The following is a 22,852-nucleotide window of genomic DNA, read 5'->3' as shown; positions in this document are numbered from 1 at the left end:
AATCACTTAGAACAAGCACGAAGTATTGCTTAAACTGTTCACAAAATGAGAGGACTACCTCTTAATCGTATTGGCTCTATGAATACAAAGTGTGTTTGGCTGGAAATTTGGAAGTAGTTGTTAATAAAAGGCTAATGACTTTGCAGAACAACTTAAGATGCTGTAAAGTAAATTTCTGTAAGACAACAGCAGTAGATATGGATTTCTTAATGTTATAAACATTTCTGTTAAATGGTGACTCACAGAGCAGAGGGAGAAGAAAAGAAAAAGGAAATACTAAGCCAAATTCCTTCCTCAATCCACATATGTGCTACAGCAATGACATTAAAAGGGAGCAAGTGAACGGAGAAAGGCACATTTTGGTCTTGATGACAAAGCAGCTGTCGGACTTCAACTACAATGGTGTACTAAAAGAAACCTCTATGTTTAAGAAGAGTGTATTTGAAACTGATTACAGCCCTTACATTTCCAGCTTATAAAATCACAAGACTGAATTAGGCTTCTATATTATTTTATTTCCCTCTTAAAATATAGCATTGAAGTCCTGCACACATATAAATATCCCTACAGTTTCTTACACACTTTCCATCCATCATTACTTAAAGTGCCCAACTGTGAACATTAAAAATAAAAACATTACTGTTAAGAGTGGCTACACTTACAGAAGGACTGGTATTCTGACAATGCAGGCCACTGATTTTACAAAAATCACCTGCAAAAGAATACACCCTAAACAACATGCATCAATATTAACCCTGAAGTAGTTGGTTGGTTTGTGGTTTTTTTTTCCACTCAGCTGATCTAAAAGTGATTATGTACAGGGTTTATTTTTGAAACATGTCTTTTACATAGTGTAAGAATAAAGGATAAATGCATTACTTTCTTTCTAACTCCCTCCTTCCCCCACAAAGTGTTTACTGTGTCCCAAGCTGCTATGTTGATTAAAAACCAGTTGAAAAGAGCTCTGGAAATGCATGCAACTTAAAATTCACTTAAACACACTTTTAAGTTATAAAGTCTGAGAGATTTTAATTTCAGCATGGGGCTACGGTTCAGTTGGATTATTAGATGTGTTTGTCGTGGTGGCGAGATTGGTAAACACTTCTTCCTTAGTTTCAGGCTGATGTCTTTCCATTTTGGTTTCCTCTTCAGCATCTTTATTACTGTTATCTCCCTTGTTCTTGACTACCACAGGTTCAATCTCCATGATTTCCTGTGGTGGCTTAGGCTCTGGCAAATTTGGCTGAAGTCCATCAACTTGAACTGGTTCTGGGACATCTTCTGCTTTCTGTTCAAGTCTTTCCAAAATGTTCTGGACCTTCCTTACACCATCTCTCCTGGCCTGGCGCACATCCGCACGACCCTCAGGGTCCACTGAGTCTAGGGCTAGCAACTCTTTGGTCAAATACTCTTCAATCATCAAGTATTTTTTGTCAGTTTTCTTGCCTTCAAAGGAGTTGACTGCCTGCTCAAGAATTTGTACTTTCTCCAGAATTGCCTCCACTTTCAAAACACCAGGATGCTTTTGAGGTTCTCCCGTTTCCATTGTCTTCGGTGTCGCCACTTCTTCAGGAGGAGGCCTTTCCTGTGGGGGAACAATTTTAGCTGGGCAGGGAACCTTTTTATCAGCTTTCTCTGCCATGGCTGGAGGCTTCTGGGGTGGTAGTTTAGAATCCGGTTCTTGGTGGGTGACCTGAATTGGGATATATGCTGAAGGCGCCTCAGTTTCAGGTGGTGGGACTGCCTTGTTTTCAGGTTTGATTTCAGGCGGTGGGGATGGTCTTGGTGGCTCTTGACGTGGGACTTGTTGCTGAGAAACCTGGTGAGCAAGGCAAGTTTTTGTTGAGATATAATGAACAATGTTTCGTATTTCCTTCTAAAGAACAAGTAACCTAACATCCAATTTTCTGTACTTCTAGAAGTGCTATTTTCGCACACACCAGATGATGCTTTCCTGTGCATTGCTGAATTTTATTGTTTTAAAATAAAAAAAGCACTGTGCTGAAGAGTTCAGTTATTGTTCTCAAGCTATTGCAGATAACAAGCACCAATCAACTCCCAAAGACATTAAACTTCAACCCACCAAATCCTGCCCATGCTCACTGAAATCAGTCCTACAAGCAGTTTTATGAGATGGGACCTTAGAGCAAAGCCCTGGCCTGACTTAAGTCAGTAAGATTTGTTGCAGCTCACTGCAGCGCGGTCAAGATTTCATCCTCAGTGTGTCACTAACTGAGAGCTGGTGTTTCTTGAAAAGTACTTCGCTGAGTTTTAATCACAGTTTGGGCTATTCTCATCCCATTCCTGTTTTCAGGACATTCCTTTTTTTGCTAGTGCTTATTTTTACTGATTTTATCTTTAGAATATTTACATGCAGAGGTTACTATGTCAATCTTACTACACTGTAGCAATTAGAGACAATCCCTGGGATTACTACAGATCTAACAGTCATCAAATCAGAAATTTCTTGAAATTGAGATTAGTTTTGAAATCCTAGCAGAAAACTGGAATTCGCAAGATCTGCATTTTCCTTCCCCTGCCACCCCCTTCACTTATTTGTGCACATATACAGTGATTTTGGAAAGGTACTAGATCCAGCTCTCATGGATTTAGATGGCTGAAGTAAAATACCTATATTTATATTTAAACCAAATAATTGTCAGCCCGCACTGACAATCTGTTACAGCTTTACCCATTAAACATAGAATTTGATTTGGGAGCTCAGATTCTCACCTGTAAAAATAAATTAGCATTATAACCTAGAATATGCCATTAAATCTGAAGTCTTCATTGTTTTGTCCTAGCACCTGGGTTTTCAAAAATATTAACCTAATTCTGTTCTTGTCATTTTCAATGTGAAATCTCTCCAGAGAGGAAATCAAGGCTTGTTTTTATACATACCCCCTTCCACACATTCACAGTCGTCAAATTCCCAGTAGTCTTTAACTGTAGTTTTAGTAAGAATTTTTACATGGAAAAAATGTTCAATGAGCAACATGTCCTATGAGCAAGAGCATGCTTCATGTAGGAAGAACAAAAAGCTCTTAAGACTAGGTTTTGCTGATCCTCTTCCTTTGTAACTAAAATTACTTTGTGCATCTGATGCTATCTCCTAAATGGTTCTGAGACATCAGTGAGGTGTATTTACATAGATGCCACAAATCCCGTGGACCTGATTTTCTTCTCACAAACATAACACAACATCAGTGACCTCAGTGTAATTACACCAAATTAGACTCTGACGAGAGGAAAATCAAATTGTGTGTTAAATCATATTTCAGTGATCCAAAGACTCCACAACCCTGTTAAGTGGAAAGGCAGCTTGCTGCTAGTATATTATCTCAGTATCTCCCAATTTGTTTAAATACAGAAATGGAGACTGGCTGAGCCAATTTTTCAGCTCTAGCCACACTGAACAAAATACCTGGCAGGTAATTCCCTTCCCCATTCTACATACCTGGGGTCTGTCTACAACTGCCTGCACTCTGATGGGAACTGGGGGCTGTATCTGGGTGGTAACTCTGGCCGGTGAACTTTCGCGGCTCGATGAGCCTCTCTGAGACACTCTGAATGGAGACTGTGCTCGCGTTGTCTTAGGCTCCCTCTCATCTGGTTGAATTTTGTGAAACACTGGTTGGTGGGCTTGGTATTCACTCTGCTGGGCAGGGTAGTGTGTCTTCTGTGCCTGATGGTAGGCTTGCGTTGGTTGCCGTTGGATATTTTCGTGGATCACAGGAATTGGAATATAACCGCGAGGAAGCTGGTGGCTTCCTGCGTTGGGTCTGCCAGAGGACTGAGGGGAAACCGTTGGAGAATCAGAAGCTCCAGGAGATTGAGGCTGCCATGAAAACAAAATCCATTATTAAATTTTAACCGTTTTGTGCTCACTTTTCATTTCCAAAGAGAAAAGGAGGAGATGGTCATAGAAACTGAACTTGTGTTTCCGGCATGCAAAGGATCCATTTCCTTGGGTTTTTGGCCAAGGGCCTCACTAGACAAACCACGTAAGTTGAGACAGCATCATTGTAACAAGTAGAAACCTGAGCTACAGCATTCCCAGCCCTCAAATGAGCAGGGAGTGGATGCTCAGTCAGAATGTTTGCTGCTTTTGCGTGGCTGTTCCTGTCTAAACCTGTTAAATTTGAGGCAAACTAAAGTTAAGCAAACAAATTATACACTGGAGACAAAAACAAACCCCTAACAGAGGCACACAACATTTAGACTTCTGATCCTGGTCACACTTAACAGATTTTGTTTTGGTTTTTTTTAAAGCATGTAATTCGGTAGCAGGCTATGGCAATGCACATATGGCTAATGCCCCCTTTTCCCCACCTAAGACCTTTCAACACCTTAGCCCCTTGGCACCAGCAGTGAGAGCTGCACTAGCTTAGACCTGCTGTTAGCAGGAGCGAGCACCAGGCTTGCTGCAGAATCCCATTCCCAGCGTGTTCCAGGTTGTGGGGCTGCAGTTTGGGGAAAGGCAGCTTATTTGCTCACAGCTCCCTTCCTTCTCCTGCTATGCCAATCCATCACCTCACCTACTTTGCACCAACTCCAGCAGTTGTTAGGCTATTCTCTGACCAGTTTCACTCACTAAGTAAGAGGAAAAAAATTATTTCCTGACGGGTTTGTTACACAGCTCAGTGAAAGTCCAGGTCAGACTGAAGCAGGACAACACAGCCAGAGGCAAGAGAAGGGCAAGCAAGGCAGGAGAAGGGGAACAAGATCCCTCTTTTGGTGCTGATGAACTGCTCAGCTCAGCTGCCCATGAAACAGCAACCTTAAATAAATAAATGCTGGTTTGTATTATGGTACCCATCACTGCCACTACTGGTGGTCTTGTCAACATGGGGTTTAAAGGCACAGTCACAGGCTCTGGTCAGTTGATATCCACACTGTGCTGCCTAAGTTTGTACAGCAAGTTCTGAGGTCCTCAGTAGTTATCTTAGAGGACTTCAGTAAGAGGCACAGCAGATGTGTTCCTGAAGCCACTCTGCATACAAGATAAAGTGTATTCCCAGCTGTACAGAGTTGGGAGAAGGAAAAGCTGAGCCTCTTGTCCTGGCACTGCATGGACAAGGCATTGTTAATCAAGTCAGCTGAGAAACCTACTAACAGAATTTTAATTACATTGTTCAGATTCCAAACAGGTTTCAGAGCCACCACTGCTGAATTACAGACCTGATGATATATTTTCAGCTTGGTGAAGGCTGAATTTCCTGCTGATCTTACTTTGAATAAAAATGAGGTTGATATTTCCATATATCACAAGAATACCAATTCTGTTAATTCTCTAGAGAGAACAGGCAAACCAAAATCCTACCTTCTGAAACGCAAAGTAAGCAGGGTGACTTTTTTTTTTTTAAAAGAAGTTCATAGTTTTAAAGTATTTTAACATGCTATTGAATGACAAAAGTACTTTACAATTCATTTTAAAAGCTGTATATATGTAAATCTATACACTTAATACAATTGTAGTATTAAATTGGAAAGCAAAGATCACAGCAGTACTTCTAAAATGGCCTGGGTTGTTAGCTAACTGGCCACTTTTATTTTTTTCTCTCCCACTTTGTTCTCTTCAGTTTCTTGACTCATGGTGCAGAACACAAGAGACTTGCCTGTATCCTCTGCTTGTGGGGGAACCAGTATAAACCCTAGAACAACCCTCCCCTGCTGCAGGACCTGCACAGCTCAGAGGCTCCCTTTTTGCAGAAGCCATTTACATGCATTTGTTTCTGCAGAATCATTCCAGAACGAAAGCGGGCGATGCTAGAAAAACCTTACATATTTATGCTGCCATGACTGTGCACTTTTGCATTTTAATACTCTGGAAGTATTGGGAAAATGTAATCCTGTGGCAAGTTTGGCCTTCTGAAGGATAAACTACCCGTGTGACATTCAGGTCATAAATGTTGCAAAGACCAATGCAAACACACCCCAGCAATACTGACAAGTTACCTCAGGTCCATGTGTGGCCGGTGCTTGGGCTGCTGCAGCTGCCGTTGTCTGTCCACATTGTTTATCTGTCTGAGAAGCCTCTGTTGGTCCCCTTGGAGGGGACTCAGGGCCGGCATAGGCCCCCCTTAGAGGTGGCTGTGCCTGCACCGCGGTAGGCACAGCTTCTGTCTTGTATCGCTGCCCACCAGGCTGCGGAGCAGAAAAGCACGGGTGCTGCTGTCTGCCATCGATGCCCTCGTGGATCACGGGAATAGGGATATAGCCAGCCCGGAGCTTGGGGTATCCCATGTTTCCTTCTCTTGCTGGTGGCTGCTTGGGGCTATCACGAGATGGACCATTTGCTGACGACTGGCCTTCCTAGAAGTTAAAAAACATCACATAGTGCTTGCTGGTAGCTCAGCTCAATACACCTGGTGAGAAAGAGCTGCCCTAAAGGTCTGTCCTAAAAGCATTATCAGCTGCGTATGAGAAGTCAGACCCTCTTGGGTCTGTGCAGGGCAGCTAACAGCAGGTGCTAACACTCCAGATCTGCGGGCAAGAGAAGAAAGTAAGGTAAATCTGCTTATGTACGAGTCTTTCAAACCCACTTCTCATAAATACCAACTTGGCCTTTAAAATACCTGCCTAATTACAACAGGATTTCTTACTTAGCATACATTACTTGCATTTAGCCACCAGCCCACCCCCTTCAGACAGAGCTCCTCCAAACAAGTGCCTGTGGGAGCAGAGACATTTCCTTAGCACCTCTCGGAACCCACCCAGTGCTATAGATAACATCTGACAAGAAACTTTCAAGGAAGCCTAATCCCATCAGAAGTGCAATGTTTGCTGGTGGTGTTCTTCCCACTGGCTATCTAAAGAGTTACTAATGCTGCATACTGAAGGATATATTCACTTTCAGCTACAGGAGGATCCAGTTCAGTAAATACTGAAGGAGAGGAGAAGGGAAGACAGCATAGCCTAACGAAGAGGAAAATGCTGAAAAGCAAGAAAAAAATAAATCCCAGCGTTGTCTGAGTATGCTCACTGGACAATGTCAAAGCTCTGGCAAGGGTGGAAGTGGTTTGTACTAAGAGCCCTCACAAGTACTCTAGTAAGTTCTTCCTGCATCAGTCATTCTATTTTGAGGCCCCACGAGGGCCAAGTTCCAGATGTATCTCTAAGACAGATCATATAACAAGCACCTCTGTCATTCAGAGGGTAATGTCATTATTCAGTAAGAGGAGAATTTAATAAGGGGACATATGGTGCAAGTGTTGGAAACCCTATTTTTAAAGAGGTGTTTAAGCTGCAAAAATATTTAATGTCGCTTCTGTACACATTAATATACTAATTCATTAAGAAGTAACTATTTTACCAACCAGATTTTGAGTGTTCTTCCTATATGACAGTATCCCCTTAAAAAGTAATTTCTGAGAATTCCTGTAAGCAATGAAACTGCAGAGAATAAAGGCTTTTATTTAGGTAAGCTAATAAAATAAAGATAAACAAGTACTGAAAGGAACAAGTTCAAAGTCAGAGCCCTGATGTTGCATGTCCTTTTACTCATGTAAAAAAAAAAACCCTCCACAAACAAAGGAAAAATTCTGAAAGAGGCATAGAGGAGAGCCAGGCCTAGAAAGTTCGCACAGAGAAGTAATTTGAAGTTGGCTTTTCCAGTTGCAGAACAAGGATGATCTCATGCCAAGGTCTGCACCGGGATCCACTGCCGATAGATGAGTCATTTTAAATTGACCCTACCAGGAAACCACATTCCTCTGCTGAACACAGGCTGTCTAGGGGCTTCAGGACCCCAAGGACCAACAAGCATTTGCCAGTTCACCTTCTACCAGCATAACCCTGAATCCGCAGCGTTCCCGGCAGCCATCTCTCCTGGGATCTGGAGGGACATGCAGTTATGTCAGCAAACTGCATTTGCCGGGAAATGAATTTGAGGTGCGCTCAGCTAGCAACAATGAAAGGCCACGTCAGAGTCAAATGTCTGCCAGGCGAGCAGAGCCTAGCAGGCTGCCGAGCAGGGAGGGAAACTGATGATTCGACAGTCGGAAGAAGCACCTTGCTGCTCCGCACTGACTCGATGCATTCTGCGCCCAGTGTGCACCAGCTGCTCGGCACAGTCTCCCTGACGGAGCGAGCAGGCGGCAGGCTGCGGGTGTAACCTGAGAGTTCACAGCCAGCCACCCCACCTACAGGCACGGCTCCCACGGCTATAAAAAGGAGATTCACTCACTTCCAGCCTTGTCAGACTCCCCGTCGCAAGTGTCGGTGCTGGGAAGGGTTTAGGAGCTGGGTGGGCCAGCAGCACCTACAGATGCCCTGACATGAGAAGGCCCTCGGCCCCACTTGCTCCACTCCACGTGGGTGTACAACAAATCTGCCCTAAGGGATTAGTTGCCAGCTCCTCTCTTGGCATTTTAGGGGTCTGCAATGTTTTGAACGGCTCCATTTGGGGATAAGCCCTTCAGTATCCTGGAGTAATCCACAATGTTAAGTCCCTGCCAAGACTTCACCACAGACGGTGTCCCACTCCTCCCACCCTCCATGAACCCCCTCCTAGGAGTCTGACCACAGGCTTCCCCTCCCTTGTCTTCATTTTCATACCCTTGAGGCTGCCCTTGTTTTGAACAATCTTAGCAACCTGAGAAATCTGCCTCTGCAACTTAAGCCCTGGTAAGAAATACAAAAGAAGCAGCCCAAAATCAAAGAAAAATCAGGTTACAATGCTTTTTCAAACTATTCGGTTTATATCTGAAGTGAAACTTTTGGCAAGTTTAATACTTTTTTTTTTTAATGGAAACACTGGCCCCTCTTTAAGAGCCACAGCATAAACATTTATTCTTACAGCTTCAGACAACCTGTGCTGCTCCTGTGGAAAGTTAGCATTTCAAGTTAGTCCTTTGCTCCAGGCTTTTTTTCTTCCCTGTAGCCAGGTCTGCTAACCACAGAGGATATGTGTGTGTGTGTGTGTGTGTGTGGTCTCTTAACAGTGCAGTCATATTGGAGCAGTCCTCAGTAAAGGAACAAATGCAGCATCCCTTTTTTTCCCCCCACTGTCAGTAGCTCTGAGGCAGACAGATTTAGGAAAGGTGCTTTCATCACAACTGCTCTTCCTGATCCACATTGTTCTCTTCAACACTTAATTAATATTTAAGCCTTTGAACGGTTTCTTATGTTAGCCAGTTTGTATCACCACATCCTCAACATTCCTCCTTCTTTCCTGTTCCCTTTCTCCCCACCGTTTCATATGTCCACGAACATACACAATCTGTGTGCTTTGAGACACCCTGCACTGAGGCATGACACTGCAACACTATGACCAAAGACTAAAGAGGCCTTGGGGTCAGGTAGGTTGCAAGTGGTTCAGGCTCATTTTTAGTGAGGATCCAGCACAACAGCAAGCGCACACAGATCCCAGTACCCTCATAGTCAGGCTTTTGGCCAAAGCAGTTCTGTTTTGTGCAAGGGAGCCTATGTTTCCAGCCTGGACAAACAGGTTCTGGGAGCCTTCAGGAGAAGCTCAGGTGTGCCTGGGGACACTGCGGCAAGGGGGAGGAACAGAATTGAGCTCTGGAAAACTCTCGTTGCAACGCTACAGAGAAGAGATTTGTGGATTCCCTCTGAATGCTTTAATTTCTGTTTCACAGGACAGACAGCCAGGAGACCAAAAATGGCCAGGTTTTGTTTTTATTTGCCTTCTATCAAATGCAGTTCTTGCTCGTTACATTAACAAACATGTTATCTGAAAAAGCCCAGAGCTCACATTTAACACAAATGTGCACAAAGAGATATGACCAATAAACAAATGACAAGCCTTAGCCCATCATCCTTCCCAGTTTAAGTATAAAAAACAGGAACCCAACTCAGATTTCTGCATTAAAAAAACTGAGGTAAATTTCTCCTGCCCTCATCCAAGGAAACAAGAAGTTCTTTGACAATAAAATTGAGAGTAATTATAAGCAACAGAATATCAACAAATCTTTCCATAAGTAGCAGGACTGACAATCAGCACTGCAAGAATCCCAGCTGTGATCACATGGTTATTTTACATTTAAAAGACATAATCCCCAAAAAGGAGGGAGCACAAAAACTCAAAAAACTCCCTCAAGCAGCTCAGAAACTTTGACAACAGTCCCAGCCTACATTTCAGGTAGCCTGAAACACCACCAGAAACTCAGACCCGATCTACCATTTCAGGAGGTGCTGAGCAAGTATAACGGAGTCATCATCGCCAGTCAAACGAGAGAAAAAGCATCACTGTGTTTTGAACAAGCTGCGAGTGGGACAGCCGAGCTGTGCTGGGAGATCTCCTCAGGAGGAATGACAGCGCTCCCACCTCTCGGGACGAGGACATGCGTTTCTGTTGTGAGGCCATCACCATGATAAATAAAGGTGCAGCCAGCACAAGTTGTGCAACTGGAAAAAACTCTTCATACCCCCATATCCTACTCTTGGCTTCCCATGGGAAGGGCATGGTCAGGAGTGACGCTAAAATCCTCAAACTTGCTTAGATTTTAAGTGAGTTCTGACACTGTGCCATTGGAATGAAAAGAGTGACAGCAAGAGAAAAACATAACTTTGCAACAAAACTCCCGCTACAGCTGTACTATCTATCCGGAGTGGATAATGGCGTATCTCCTAATGTGCCCCAGTGACTGCTCAAGTGTTATTCCAGACTGAAACACAGAAACCTGCAAATTCAGTCACTGCTGATGCTAGCAAATTGCCACTGAAATCATCCAGATGGCTGTACCAATAGAATGAAATTTGTCAAAATATTCTGTATGCATGCTAGATTACTTGAATACTTGTATCGAACTTGGAATCTCCCTTTTAAGACTGCTTGCATAATACATTTTTCATTCCTCTTATACTAAATGGTCTACGGAAAAAGAAGTTAAAAAGCAAGTTTTGCTGCCATCACACCCTTGCATTTTTCTTGACCTGTACTGATATTATTTGTAGTACAGTAAATTCAGTTCTCTAAAGCACGTATGTATTATACACAAATGTAGCACCTCTGTAGCTCTTGCAGAGCAGCAGCGCAAATATTTAAATTGTACTTGTTTTGTAAATATTATCTAGCAAAGGAACACAAATTTTACAAACATTACCAAGAGATGAAATATCTCTTTCTGTATGCAAACAGATCTACTGACTTCAGTATGGTTCTGAACTTTTACGCTGCTGCTGTAAAGAGTATCATGCAAATAAAAGTATTCTGGTTGCTCAAATGACTGAGAAAATGCTAGTATCTGACAAAATCTGACTTGAGAGCACAATTCCCATGATTTTAAGCCTGGATCCTATATATTTAGGAAGAAGGGAGTAGTATGATTCTGTTCTTTCACAACAGAATACAACAGTATAACTGACTGAAATACAACAATTAAGTTTTCTTTGCACATATACTCAAATCCATTTTTTAATCAGAAATTGCCATGAATAACCAAAAAAGCCAGTAGTATCTAATAGTCAAATCTAAGAATGATATACCAATTCTATTTATAAAAAAAAAAAACAAACTATGTCATGGAAGGGCAAACCTTTCACCATTAGAATTGGATTCCATACCTGCTTTTATTTTACTTTTGGCCAGACCTTTTTCTTCTCTGTTACACTAACTAGGCAAATCAGAACTACTACACTAGCTTTGCTACTGACAGAAATCAGCATATCCAAGTATTCCTTGTAACTTGACTAAAGCACTAAAAAGTTTCTCAACAGTGCTTTGTGTTTAAGCATATTAATAGTACAACATTACCATAAAGTACATTTCATTAATACTTCCCAGAGAACTATGCAAGTGGGAAGGTGGAGAGTGATTTGCTCTCAGCGCTCACCCCTAACTTCCTACTGCCGTGCTTCAGCCACTGAAGCTTTTTACATTCTCACTCTTTTACTCACAATTTGTGCTTAATTGTACAACATACACTGAGCACATAGGCATTTGAGCAAGGTATCATTAGCTAATGACTGAAGGAAACCATGAATAAGCTTAGTCGCATGAGCTGTCTCAGTAGAACTTTGTGTCGGTCACATCATGTAACCCATTTATACGCCAAGCTGCTTTTGATGTTTTACTTGTTGAATGCCGAGTTTTATTTCCTAACATACACATGTGTAGGCAAACAAGCCTTTTGTTTCTTGTAAATAGCATGTTGTATTATACAAGTATTACATTAACGTATGTTCTAACTGATGAAGCGCAATGATGTCATTAGAAATAAATAAATACTATTAAAAGTTGAAGGAGAAAACTAATCCTAAGCTTTCCACAACAGAGAGCCTTACTGAAGCAAATATGTTGGCTATCTTGCAGACCAATCTTGTTTCAGGAACTAAAACTGTTCTTTTTTGATCACTAAGATGATTCTTTCTTAGGCTAAAATGCCTTGGCACAGATATGACAATACTCGCCCTTTATGCCCACGAGTGGAAGTTGGCCCATGCACAGAAAGCATCCAATGGGCCAAACTGAACATGTTCAGAGAAAGAAGCAATGACTGCTACGAAGAGCAGAGCGCTCTTCGGAGAGAGCTTGTATCACCACCCATCCTGCCAGCTTTAATGGATGGGGTTAAAGAAAAGCCCTTTAGAGCGCTAACAGAAATATCCTTGTCAAGGGTGATGAGAATGACACACTTTATTCAGTTATTTCTGTTCACTGCCTGCTTACCTAAGAAGCAGGTGGTCAACCTGTTGCCCTCCTGCTCTTAGCTGTGAGCCAGAAATTTGTAACACAGAAGAAAGCACAAGCCTCAAGAATTAGCAAAACAGTGCCCCATAAAAAAAGGAGAGTAAGTAGCTAACAATTGAAGAGTCGGCTGTGAATTTCACAGGTTATAGTCAGGGTCTACATTTTCATCTAAATTTCATTTTGCACGCAGCAGTTTTCTGACTTCACTTCCTTAGCCAGCAATTTTCCTACACTGCACCCTATTTATCAATTATAAGGCTTTGCCATCAGCCATAAAAACATACTTTCGTGCTACCTGACCTACTGGGTGACGTTAGACAAGTTGCTTCACCACCCCATGTCTCCTTTTCCTGTCTGTAAAACCAAGGAGGAAAAAAAAAGAATGAAACCAACAGCTTCTGCAACATATTTGAAGATACAGCATTTTTCATCTATAATTACGTAATGTAATTTGTATGAACAAGCCATTTTTTCTATTTTATATTTATATTTAACTTGGCATGAAGAGAGGACATAGCTGCCACAGAAGAAGGTGGAGACAGAGCTTACCTAGAGAGCGATACTGTCTATATACCCCAAAGCGTATTGGATTGTTACCTGCCTTATCATGGTTCAAGTGGGAACAATTCTATTTTTGCCGTGTGGTTATGGAAAAGTCTTGCCTGTGTATAGGTTATAGGTGTTAAAAATACAATTCCTAGGCCAGAATGCTGCTACCTGGCACAAGTATTCTTCCTTTCTCCTTTAGAGAAGAGGTACGCTGTGTCGAGAGTTACACAGAACCATGCAAGACCTTCCTTGCTTTTCCTCTTGCATGACTGCCCAGACACTGCCACGTTATTTCTAGTATCATTTCTTTGTGTTCTTTTTCTTATTTCAGATTTGATCCACTCCTTGTTTTCACATTAACTGGTATCTCCATAAATTAACTCCCTGCTTACCATGTTCTATCAAGGAGGGCTTTAAATAACTACACAAGGCAGCTTCAGGGAACTTGAACAAAGCCAGCACACAACCCTCCAAAAATCCCCTACTGATAATTTTGCAGTTCCTACGTAGTATGCATTTTATATACAGTACCTTTATAATCCAGTAACGAATTTATTAAGGGACAGATGAACTGTACACCTGACTGACAGAATGCACATGAGCGTAAGTAATGTAAAAAATACTGCAGGTAAAAGAGACCTCAGTTGTTACCTAGTCTTACATTCCCTTCCACTGATACGAACCACTGCAAAAGACGCCGAGTTTCAGAGAGGCTGTATCGAAATTTCAATGCAATTTCTAATTTGGTCTACCAAGAATTTTTCAGTCAACTCCAATGTGAGAAGTCAGTGCTCAAAAATAAGTTCACTGCTAAAGAGATGGGAATCGAGTGACTTAAGACTTATTTGAGGAAGCAGAGAGAAAAGAGATGCAACAGTCATTGAGTAACAGGAAGGGTGAGGATGGAAGCTTACGTATAGTTAGTTGTTCCCCAAATACCAACGAAGCCATCAGTAAGAGGGTAAGATGGCTTCTTCTTCCTTTGTTTAGGCCTGTGCAGTTATTGTTGCAACTAATAAATATATCACTTTTATGACTCCCAGACTTTGTGGCTGGCTGGTACAGCTTTTATCTCAAGCCTAAGGCATTAGTGAGCTATCGATCATCGTCGTTATTAGTTCAGTGAAGCTCAGCACAGTCAATTCCTTTGGCCTATTTTTAGTTGCAGTATTTCCCATTGGGTCTACTGCATGCAGAAACAACATATGGAAGAGGCATCAATAACTAACTTATACAAGCCTTGTTTCTGTTTTCTTCTTTAAACATAATCTATTTTTATCAACACTTTGGGGAATACCAAGTAAACAATTTAACATTGTAAGACAATCTTGCAGAAAGTATGCTGAGCTGTGATGGCGTAAGTTAACACAGAAAATACCAACAACAGATAAGCATAGGAAATCGATAATTCTACCAAAGAAAAGATAGGAAGAATAGTGGCATTGCTAGTAAACACTTTTTAGTAAAAGTATGCATATACATGCTTCATTATATTGATTGTACCTTTTTCTTTGAATGTCTTACTATTAACTAATTAGACACTTAGACGAAAATCAGCCTGCCAAGAGGTTTTGTTAATAAATGATTTTCAGTCATTTGCAAAGTCATGGCTTATTTCTCACTGGAGTACAGTAAGAGATTTTCTGTTCTTTCTCAGGAAAGTCTCCCTAGTCCAGCCTTATACTGCAATGATTTCATTCAAGTGACAGAGCTAAACACACAGAGGAAAGACACCCATCCTTCATGTGGGTAAAAAAAGGCCAGACTGAATGAGAAAGTAACAGAGAGCCATCTGAATTGATGAACACATCTAAAATACATAGTTAAATGCAAAATCAAGGTCTGGTTCTGTTGATTTAAAACGGCTCTGTCATGGGTTAAAGTTTTAGAAGAGCCATTTCTCCCTTTACCTGATTATATATCTGGTACGGTTTACTGCAGTCAGCATAGTTACACTGATGTCAAGTCTAGAGTAAGTGAGAAGACCAAGATCAACCACTTAGGAAAAATGGGACTTCATTATTAATACTGTCTCAGCTATATTACTTAGCTAAAAAGGCTCAGTTAGCTTTAGACCTGTGCTCCGTTCATTGTCCACTTACAGTGTAATACCTCATTTCGTTGCCGAGGTCTCTTCAGAAAGGGAACAAATACTCAGAGAGAAAATATTGATACATGTAGTGTAAGGGTTGCTTAAAGACCATCAACAAAACCGCTAATTGTGATCAACAAAATGGCTAGTTTCACTGGCCGATTTCAATGAAAGCAAGGCAGCGATAAGTCAGCGCAGGTTTGGTCTTTGTATAATTATCCTTGAAAAGATGCACTAAGCCTGACACACACAGTCAGCTTTTGCAATTCTCGTATCACTTCTAAAAGTGAGCCCCAAGTTCTCATTTGAGCTAGACTAAGAATGAGGGAAATCAGAAAGCTGTTCATATCTAGCCTCTCTTTCTGCCTACACCTGTGATTTTGTCCTTCCTACCTGTTTAGGTTTAAAAAAAAAAAAAAGAGTCTAATGCCTTCAAAAATCACTGTTGGATTTGAAATTCAGCGTCAGTGGGTGATCTGTCTTCTTTGGCTTTGTCTAGCTAAGAAAATACTATTTAGGAAGAGAAATACTTTCATTGGGTCTGATTCTGAGACTCTTTTGCTAAATAGTACTTGTTCTTGTGAAATGCACTGGTACTTAACAAACAATTTCAGAAGCTGTCCGTTAATTCCAGCAGATATTCTTAACTCAAGGCTCTGACAAATGGCTGTATCAGATCACAGTTACTCGCAACTTCCATCGCCATAAACTGGAGGGTTTTTTGTTTGAGCAACATTAGACTGGAACTCCCCAAAATCAAGCATTTCTCTCTCTCCCAGTGAACAATCCCAAAGCATACACACATTCCTGCTTATAGTGAGCAGTAACAGATTTTCCTGTTTGGAAAAAAGTATATCCCACAAAAACCGTTCAAAAGCAGGTGCAACTTTTTCTGTCTGTAATAACCCTTGCAAGTTGGCAGAAGAAGAGGCACTTTTCATTACCACAGATTTCACATCAGATGGGGGTGAAAATTTTTGTTTCAGGCACCCACTCAAGCAGAGTACTGATCCAGAGTACTTCAAACACTGTTTTCACACAATTATCAAAAGCAACTTAAATGTGACTTTTCTGTTAAATGGGTTAGTTTCAAGCAGTATTTCCATAACAAAAGCCTTTGAGTAAACAGCGCACTTGTCTTCTCAAGTACGTTTTATGATTATAAAAAACATACTATTTATTATTTTTACTGCTGTAACAGCCAGTGTTAACAGGTGCCTCATTATACCAGGCAGATCATGTCTCCAAAACGCAGTTAAAGTACTTTTTCCTATGCCAGTCTCAATATTCACGTTATCAAATTATATTTTTCTAAGACCTCTTTGTAGTATTACTAGAATTATGCCATTTATTTATAGATCAAATTAACTAGCCCTTAAAAAGTTTAAAAGGGGGGTGAAAGGATACGTTTTGTCAATTATGGTCCGTTAAAACACTTTGTGAATGCAACTCCAGTAGGTTAACCTGAATTTAGTTGCAGTGCGATAGGAAAGTACGTCCCGTCCCTTCCCTTTCTTTTCAACACCAGGCTGCTCTCACAGCGGGTCACGGTCTGCACTCACGAAGTGGGCAATTACTATTTTAAGAAACATTAAGTTCTTAAAATAATAACGCTTATTGAGTGCTTTGATCCTCACGTTTTATGTAAGGCTACAGGAGAAGTAGTTGCAACAGGTATGTCAAAGATACCTGCTGTCTTCGAAATCTATCTCCCAACTGCTGTGTTTTTTATACGTTGAGCATACAGTTAAATACAATTTGGGGGGCTCCCGCTTAAAGCGGCACCCAGCAGCACCGTCTTCCCAATCGCGATTCTCGGTTCTCCCCGGCGCGATGAGGCGGGTACTGCCGGAGCCAGGGCGAGCGCTGCCACCCCGCAGCAGCCGCCGCCTCCCCGGGCCCCGCGCAGGGCCGCTCCGGCGGGGCGGGCCCGGCCCCTCCCCGGCGGCAGCCGGCCTCGGGCTGCCGGCCAGCCGCACGGCTCCGCGCCGGCCGCCCCCGCCTGTCCCGGCGCCGGCCACGGAGCTCCGCGCCGCGGTACGCGACGGAGCCCCCTTCCCGGCGGGGACCGCGGGCGGCCAGACCCAACCCACCCGGTTCCGCTGGGCCGCGGAAGGGCAGGCGAGTCGGCAAGCCCGGCGTGCCCGGGGTGAAGCGATGCCGCTCGCAGAGAAGCGCAAAAAAAAGCCCGGGGGAATCGTTTTCCCACCAGGCAACTTCTACTTCGGCTCAAGTTTCCAGCACTTTCTGCCTACAGCCATTGCATTGCGAAAATACCAGCGCGGGTCAAAGGGCTGTATTCCCCAAAAGGGCTGTACTCCCCAAAACCCAGAGAGTTGGACCCGAAAGGGCCATTCCCGAGGGCCCCGACAAAATCACAGCCGCTCTCCCCTCCGCGCCTCTCCTTCTATGGACATATTTGGACTAAGATACGGCTTTTCTCTGAGCATGCTTAAGAACAAAACCAGACCGGACAGCTTACTGAGATAGTTTGTGACCAGGGGGGAAAAAAAAAAAAGAAGGAAAACAGAACTTGACAAGTAAAAGTCCGGGCTGGGTTTATTTTTTTAAGGGCATTCATTGTGTAGGCTGTTCACAGCTGAAAAATAAATCAAGGTTCGCCTCTTCCCTGGCAGGCCGGGTGGACTTAACCAACTTTAAATAAACATTACAGGGCCGAGGTATCAAATGATTTAATGCACAAAAAAGGGACTGCAGTGCGTCAGACACAAAAGGCAGCTCCTGCCCTCACTGCATTGCCATGCGCCGGGGGGAGCGCCCGGCCCCCCCGGCCCCCTCAGCCCACCCCACCGCGGGCCGCCCCTCGTCCCGCCGCGCCCCTCCGGGACGGGAGACGGACACGGGCGCGGGAGGGGTGCCGCCCGCCGTACCTGCGCCGCCGCCGCCCGCAGGCGCGGGTCGCTCCAGGTGGTGGTGCGGCTGTTGTGATCCACGAAGAATGGCCAGCCCGTCTGCGGGTCGATCTTGATCTCCCAGCCGGGGGGCAGCGGCTCGGCGCTGCCCTCCATCTGAGGCGGCGGCGGGGAGTGCGCGGCGGCGCTCATGGCGGGCCGCGGCCGTGCCGTGCCTTGCGGTGTGCCCAGTGCCGGGCGGGGGCGCCGGACCGGCGCCTTTATCCGCCGCGGGGCGGGGGGGCGGAGGCGCGGAGCTGGAAGTGTCTGGAAACGGCGGCGCGGGGGGCGGCGGCGGAGGAGGGACGAGGGACCGGGGGAGGGACGCGGAGGAGGAGGGAGGCGGAGGAGCCGGCCGGCTGGAAACTTCTGGTTGCCTCCAGCACGGCTCGGGCTACCGGGCACGTCTCCCCGGGGCCGGGTCGTGCCGCCCCGAGAGCTGCAGCCCGGCCCCAGCCCCGCGGCTCGGCGGGAGCCGTGGGCGGCACCGGGCACGGACCGGCACGGACGTCCCCGGTTCACTTTGCAGGAGTGGCAGCACGCTCGCTCTGCAGGGCCGCTCACCGGGGCAGCGCTTGGTGCGGGCTCCGGGAACAGGCGTAGGAAAGTAGATGTGAAACACGCTGCTTTACTGCTCTGCCCAGTCCCCGCTGCAGCTCTCAGTCTGGCACCTCACAGCCTGCGTGTTGGGCAAGCGGTGTCCTTGCAGAATCCACAGCCCTCCGGTACTCTTCACGCGTCCTGTGGCGGGGGCACGATCGCCCGTTAACTCCTTCCTACTGCTCCGTGCAGTGAGCGAAAGCACAGAGCTCCTCCCCAAAAGCTCCTTGCCCCGTGACTGGTAATTCGAGGTTATAATGGACAAATAACAAAAAGGATGTTTCTTTCCACATAAGGGTGTGGGCAGGCATTGTTCTTCAGATCCAACTGGTTTGAACTTTCTCAGCTCTTTGCAAGTATGTTTCACTTAGAAACACATCTAAAGGCAAAGAATGTGTCTGTGAGCTTTAAAATCATCTCTTTCTCCACGGGTGCCGTATCGGCGCGTCATGCACACTGTGTTTAGTTTGAGGTAACTGTACTTCACAATTATACCACTCGTAGTCATCTGACGGTCACACGAACAGCCACAGATGCCTGCTGATAGTTACTTTAAGTAGAAGACTGAATGCACAGTGTCCCTCAAGTGCAGACGTTACCTGCTGCAAAGCTATTTCCTTGAAGGAATTCAAGGTATGCATTCCTCGGAGATAGATGCTCATTACCAAAGTATCTCTTACTTCAGAAAAACCTGGCTATTCACACCCCTGGGGCCAGTCAGGATCTCCTCCTGCTTGGGGCAGGATCAAAGGTCTCTCGATACTGCTTTGCGCTGCTAGTCATTCATCTTTTGACAGAGTGGGTTTTGTTTATCACGCTGACAAACCTAACAATTGCTCAAACTTGCTCCTTCATTCCTGCAGCTCTTCCATCCTGCACATCCCTCACCTTCAGAACCACACTTTGGTCCACCATGCACCCGGTTTTCTGTCCTCGTTGTTGCGTACCTTTGACTCATAAGTATTATAAACGGATCATTTTTTCACGGAGCATTTACTTTCAGATGTGTGTATTATCATCACCATTACTCACTTACCTGTTTCCTACGGCAACAAGTCACATACCTTGTGCATCTCACAATCAGTCCTGGACCGTGGTGCCTATCCTTGGACATATCTCCTACCTCTGCTACCTCTCATGCTCTCTCAGTGACATAAGACCTCTGGTCAGCCTCACTAATGTCAGCAGTTGCCTCAAAAGGCGTAACATCAAAGATTTATTCTGCTTCCAATCTGTAGAGATCTGCAGAGGAATTTCACTCTCGATGTCTCGTAACAGAAAGGCATGCTTAGACCATATGTTCTCTGTAGCATATGGCACAGTCTTTGCCAAATCAACAAAAGCAGCTGATTCAGACACAGGGGGGACAGATGTTAAAAGGTCTTTGGGGAAAATTACTCTTGTAAGTTGAGGAAGTGATACAGATGGGGTCTGTAGCTGATAGAGTGTAAACAGAGACATGAAGAATGGGGTTCCTTTGTTTTGCTGCAGCTGACAGCTAACCATATACTCAGCAGAGATAATGAATAAGGTCAGCAAGTAGGTGAAAAAATAATAAAAGGAAAATTCAAAGTGGTATCTAACAGGCTTAAGTTAGATATTTTTGTGAGAGCAGGCCCTGCTAAGAAACAGAGGGGATTATATTTTATAGAAATTAGCATGGGCTAGTGGTTCAGGATTCACTTGAGCTGCTGCAGGAAAGAAACCCATGGGTGGACAAGCATCCAGCTGGAGGGAGAGCAGTCTGGGCTGAGAAGGAAAAGCATTTTAGTGGTTGAATTTAGTTGGCTAGACCTCATGCTTTTTCTGTTCATTAAATTGTCTTCCTTGACAGGTAGGTTTTAGCCTGGTTTCTCGTGAAGGTGAAAGGACTCCCAGCTAGGTAGGTTATATGGGATAGCTAGCAGTACAGGAATTCACTTTTTGTTCTCTTGTACTGTGCTGTCGCTGGGCCATAACTGCAACCCTGAGGCAATATGGCTTCTAGTTTATATTGTCATTAGCCATATTTCAGATCAGAATGATTTATGGAAATGTTCGTGTAAGGAATACTGCCAAGCAAAAATCTTGGTTTCAGGAAAATTTGTTATTAAGATAAGTAAGTCTCTGTAGTGTCTGGCTAATCTCAGGTCAGACTGCCAGTTCAAGGTCTATATATTCCATTTCAGAAGATAATCAAGAAGTATTTGCTATTTTTTGTCTTCTTCATATGGGTGCAAACACAGCACTCCTGACTTTTCCAGGTGCCTATCTGTGCAGTGCTTTGCACACCCAGGAGTACCGGTCTAAGCATTTGCTCCAGGGTGTTCCAATACAACTAGAAACTGTGTAATTGTAGTTACCCAGAGTTAATAAACTCTACAGGGTCTTCACGTGTTTCTTTGTCTTGCAAATGGGCTGATTCTAGGTAAACCAGCTAGAAAATTACTAGGCTTGTATGCCCAACTGGATTTCCAAGGCATAACCCAGGACCCCAAATCAAAGCAAAGCCATTCCTTCCTCAAGCCATCAATTGCATCATTTCTCAATTTTGACCTTCGAACTGCAGAGAGAATTGGCCTCAGCTTCTAAGTTATATGATGGCCTGTGGTTACTTGAGTCTGTAGGTACAGCTACTTTCCAGAAACCTCAGGACAGCGTATTAGCTAGACAGAGTATGGACCACCCTGGGGAGATCCTTCACTGCCTGCTGCCACATCTCCCTTGGTGGATGAATCAGTAAACATCTGCAGAGGTGATCTGCTTCACCTACGGTTCACACAAGGTCTCTGGTTACAGATCTGTCCGAGATGATCAGGCATGTTTGTGTGGACTGTCCTGCTACAGACAGCTGCCTCCTAGATGCACTCCAGCTCTAGCTCAGGTTGTACGAAGCATCACCGTTGTAACAATGTAATTGTTATTTGTTGTGTAAACAAGTAGATATCACTGCTGTGTCAGGAAACAACATGTCTTGCGGTAAGCTCTAAATTGGCTTTCTACCTCCTGTGTACCTGTGGCAATTTAGCAGATCACCTGAACAGAAAAGGCACTATTAATCAGGACTGTGAGTTGAAATGTTTGTTCTAGATCAGGTATTGTAGAAAGCTGTTATTGATGAACCTGTGGGTAAGTGATGCATATGGCACGTGTCTAGTGCTGTATTTCTAAGCAGGCATCAGTCCAAGTTCTCTGCTGGATGCATTTAAGATTGAGTCATGTGAAAGCTCTGTTAATAAATGCAGCAAGCGCACAATTTCCCAATCTTCAGATTCGAGAGACATGATGAATCTACCAACATGATTTCCATCGCCTGATGTTTCATCCAAATCCAGAGTATCAATAATGAATAGCCCAGAACTTCACTGGTTGCATTTTGAATATCCTACTACAGGTGTACAAATCATTTCAGCTAAAAGCAAAAAAGCGTCAACTACGGATTCTCTGCTAACTATAACCAGAGAAGTGGAGATGTTTGGCTTCGTGGTTTGTTCAGAATTGTGGACTTGTTTATATCAACAGTATAAAAAAGAGCCACTGATAGAATTGGGCGCCATATTTCAGAAAATTAAAGATGCAAAGTGATTGATAATCTTGTACTAATCTGCCACTTATGCTACAGACTGCCTTTGACTCGATTTTCAATGTTCGTTTGGTACAGAATTTAGTGTAACTGCCGATGAAGTAGATAGATATCCATCTACAAATGGTCTGATCTCACGCTGACTGCTGTACTGGTGCAGACATTGTATGGTTCATATAGCTTGATCATGTCATCTGCTTGTTGGAGTTACAGTAATAGTATGCAAATTATTTGACAGATAAATATAGCTCCTATGAACTTTGATAGAAAATGCAAAACATTAATGAGAAAATAGAGGGCTAAGTGTACTGTCTAAATGGAGAAAAGCTTTTTAAACGTACCTGTTGCAATCACAGTGCAACTACACTGAATCTGGGCATTCACAAAGCACATACTCAGATTTCCAAATTTCAGATTTTTTGAAGCTGAAAAAGACTCCAGAAGCTAATTCCAGTACAAAAAATATTTTTTTTTCTTTTGCC

General features: G+C 43.7%; 1 protein-coding gene across 1 annotated transcript; it reads right to left on the bottom strand.

Moving 5' to 3' along the window:
- Positions 1-494: 494 nt before the first annotated feature.
- Positions 495-18,390, bottom strand: BAG3 (BAG cochaperone 3). Its single transcript, XM_076339122.1, has 4 exons — positions 18,188-18,390; positions 5,959-6,315; positions 3,458-3,838; positions 495-1,819 (listed from the first exon to the last, which is right to left on the bottom strand). Exons 1-4 carry the CDS (start codon positions 18,359-18,361, stop codon positions 1,046-1,048), a joined length of 1,686 nt encoding a protein of 561 aa, XP_076195237.1. The 5' UTR covers positions 18,362-18,390; the 3' UTR covers positions 495-1,045.
- Positions 18,391-22,852: the final 4,462 nt, after the last annotated feature.

The sequence above is a fragment of the Aptenodytes patagonicus genome, chromosome 5, assembly GCF_965638725.1.
Source record: "Aptenodytes patagonicus chromosome 5, bAptPat1.pri.cur, whole genome shotgun sequence".
Classification (NCBI taxonomy): Eukaryota; Metazoa; Chordata; class Aves; order Sphenisciformes; family Spheniscidae; genus Aptenodytes; species Aptenodytes patagonicus.
The sequence above is the reverse complement of the archived record's forward strand: the minus strand, read 5'-3'. Positions and strand labels throughout refer to the sequence as shown.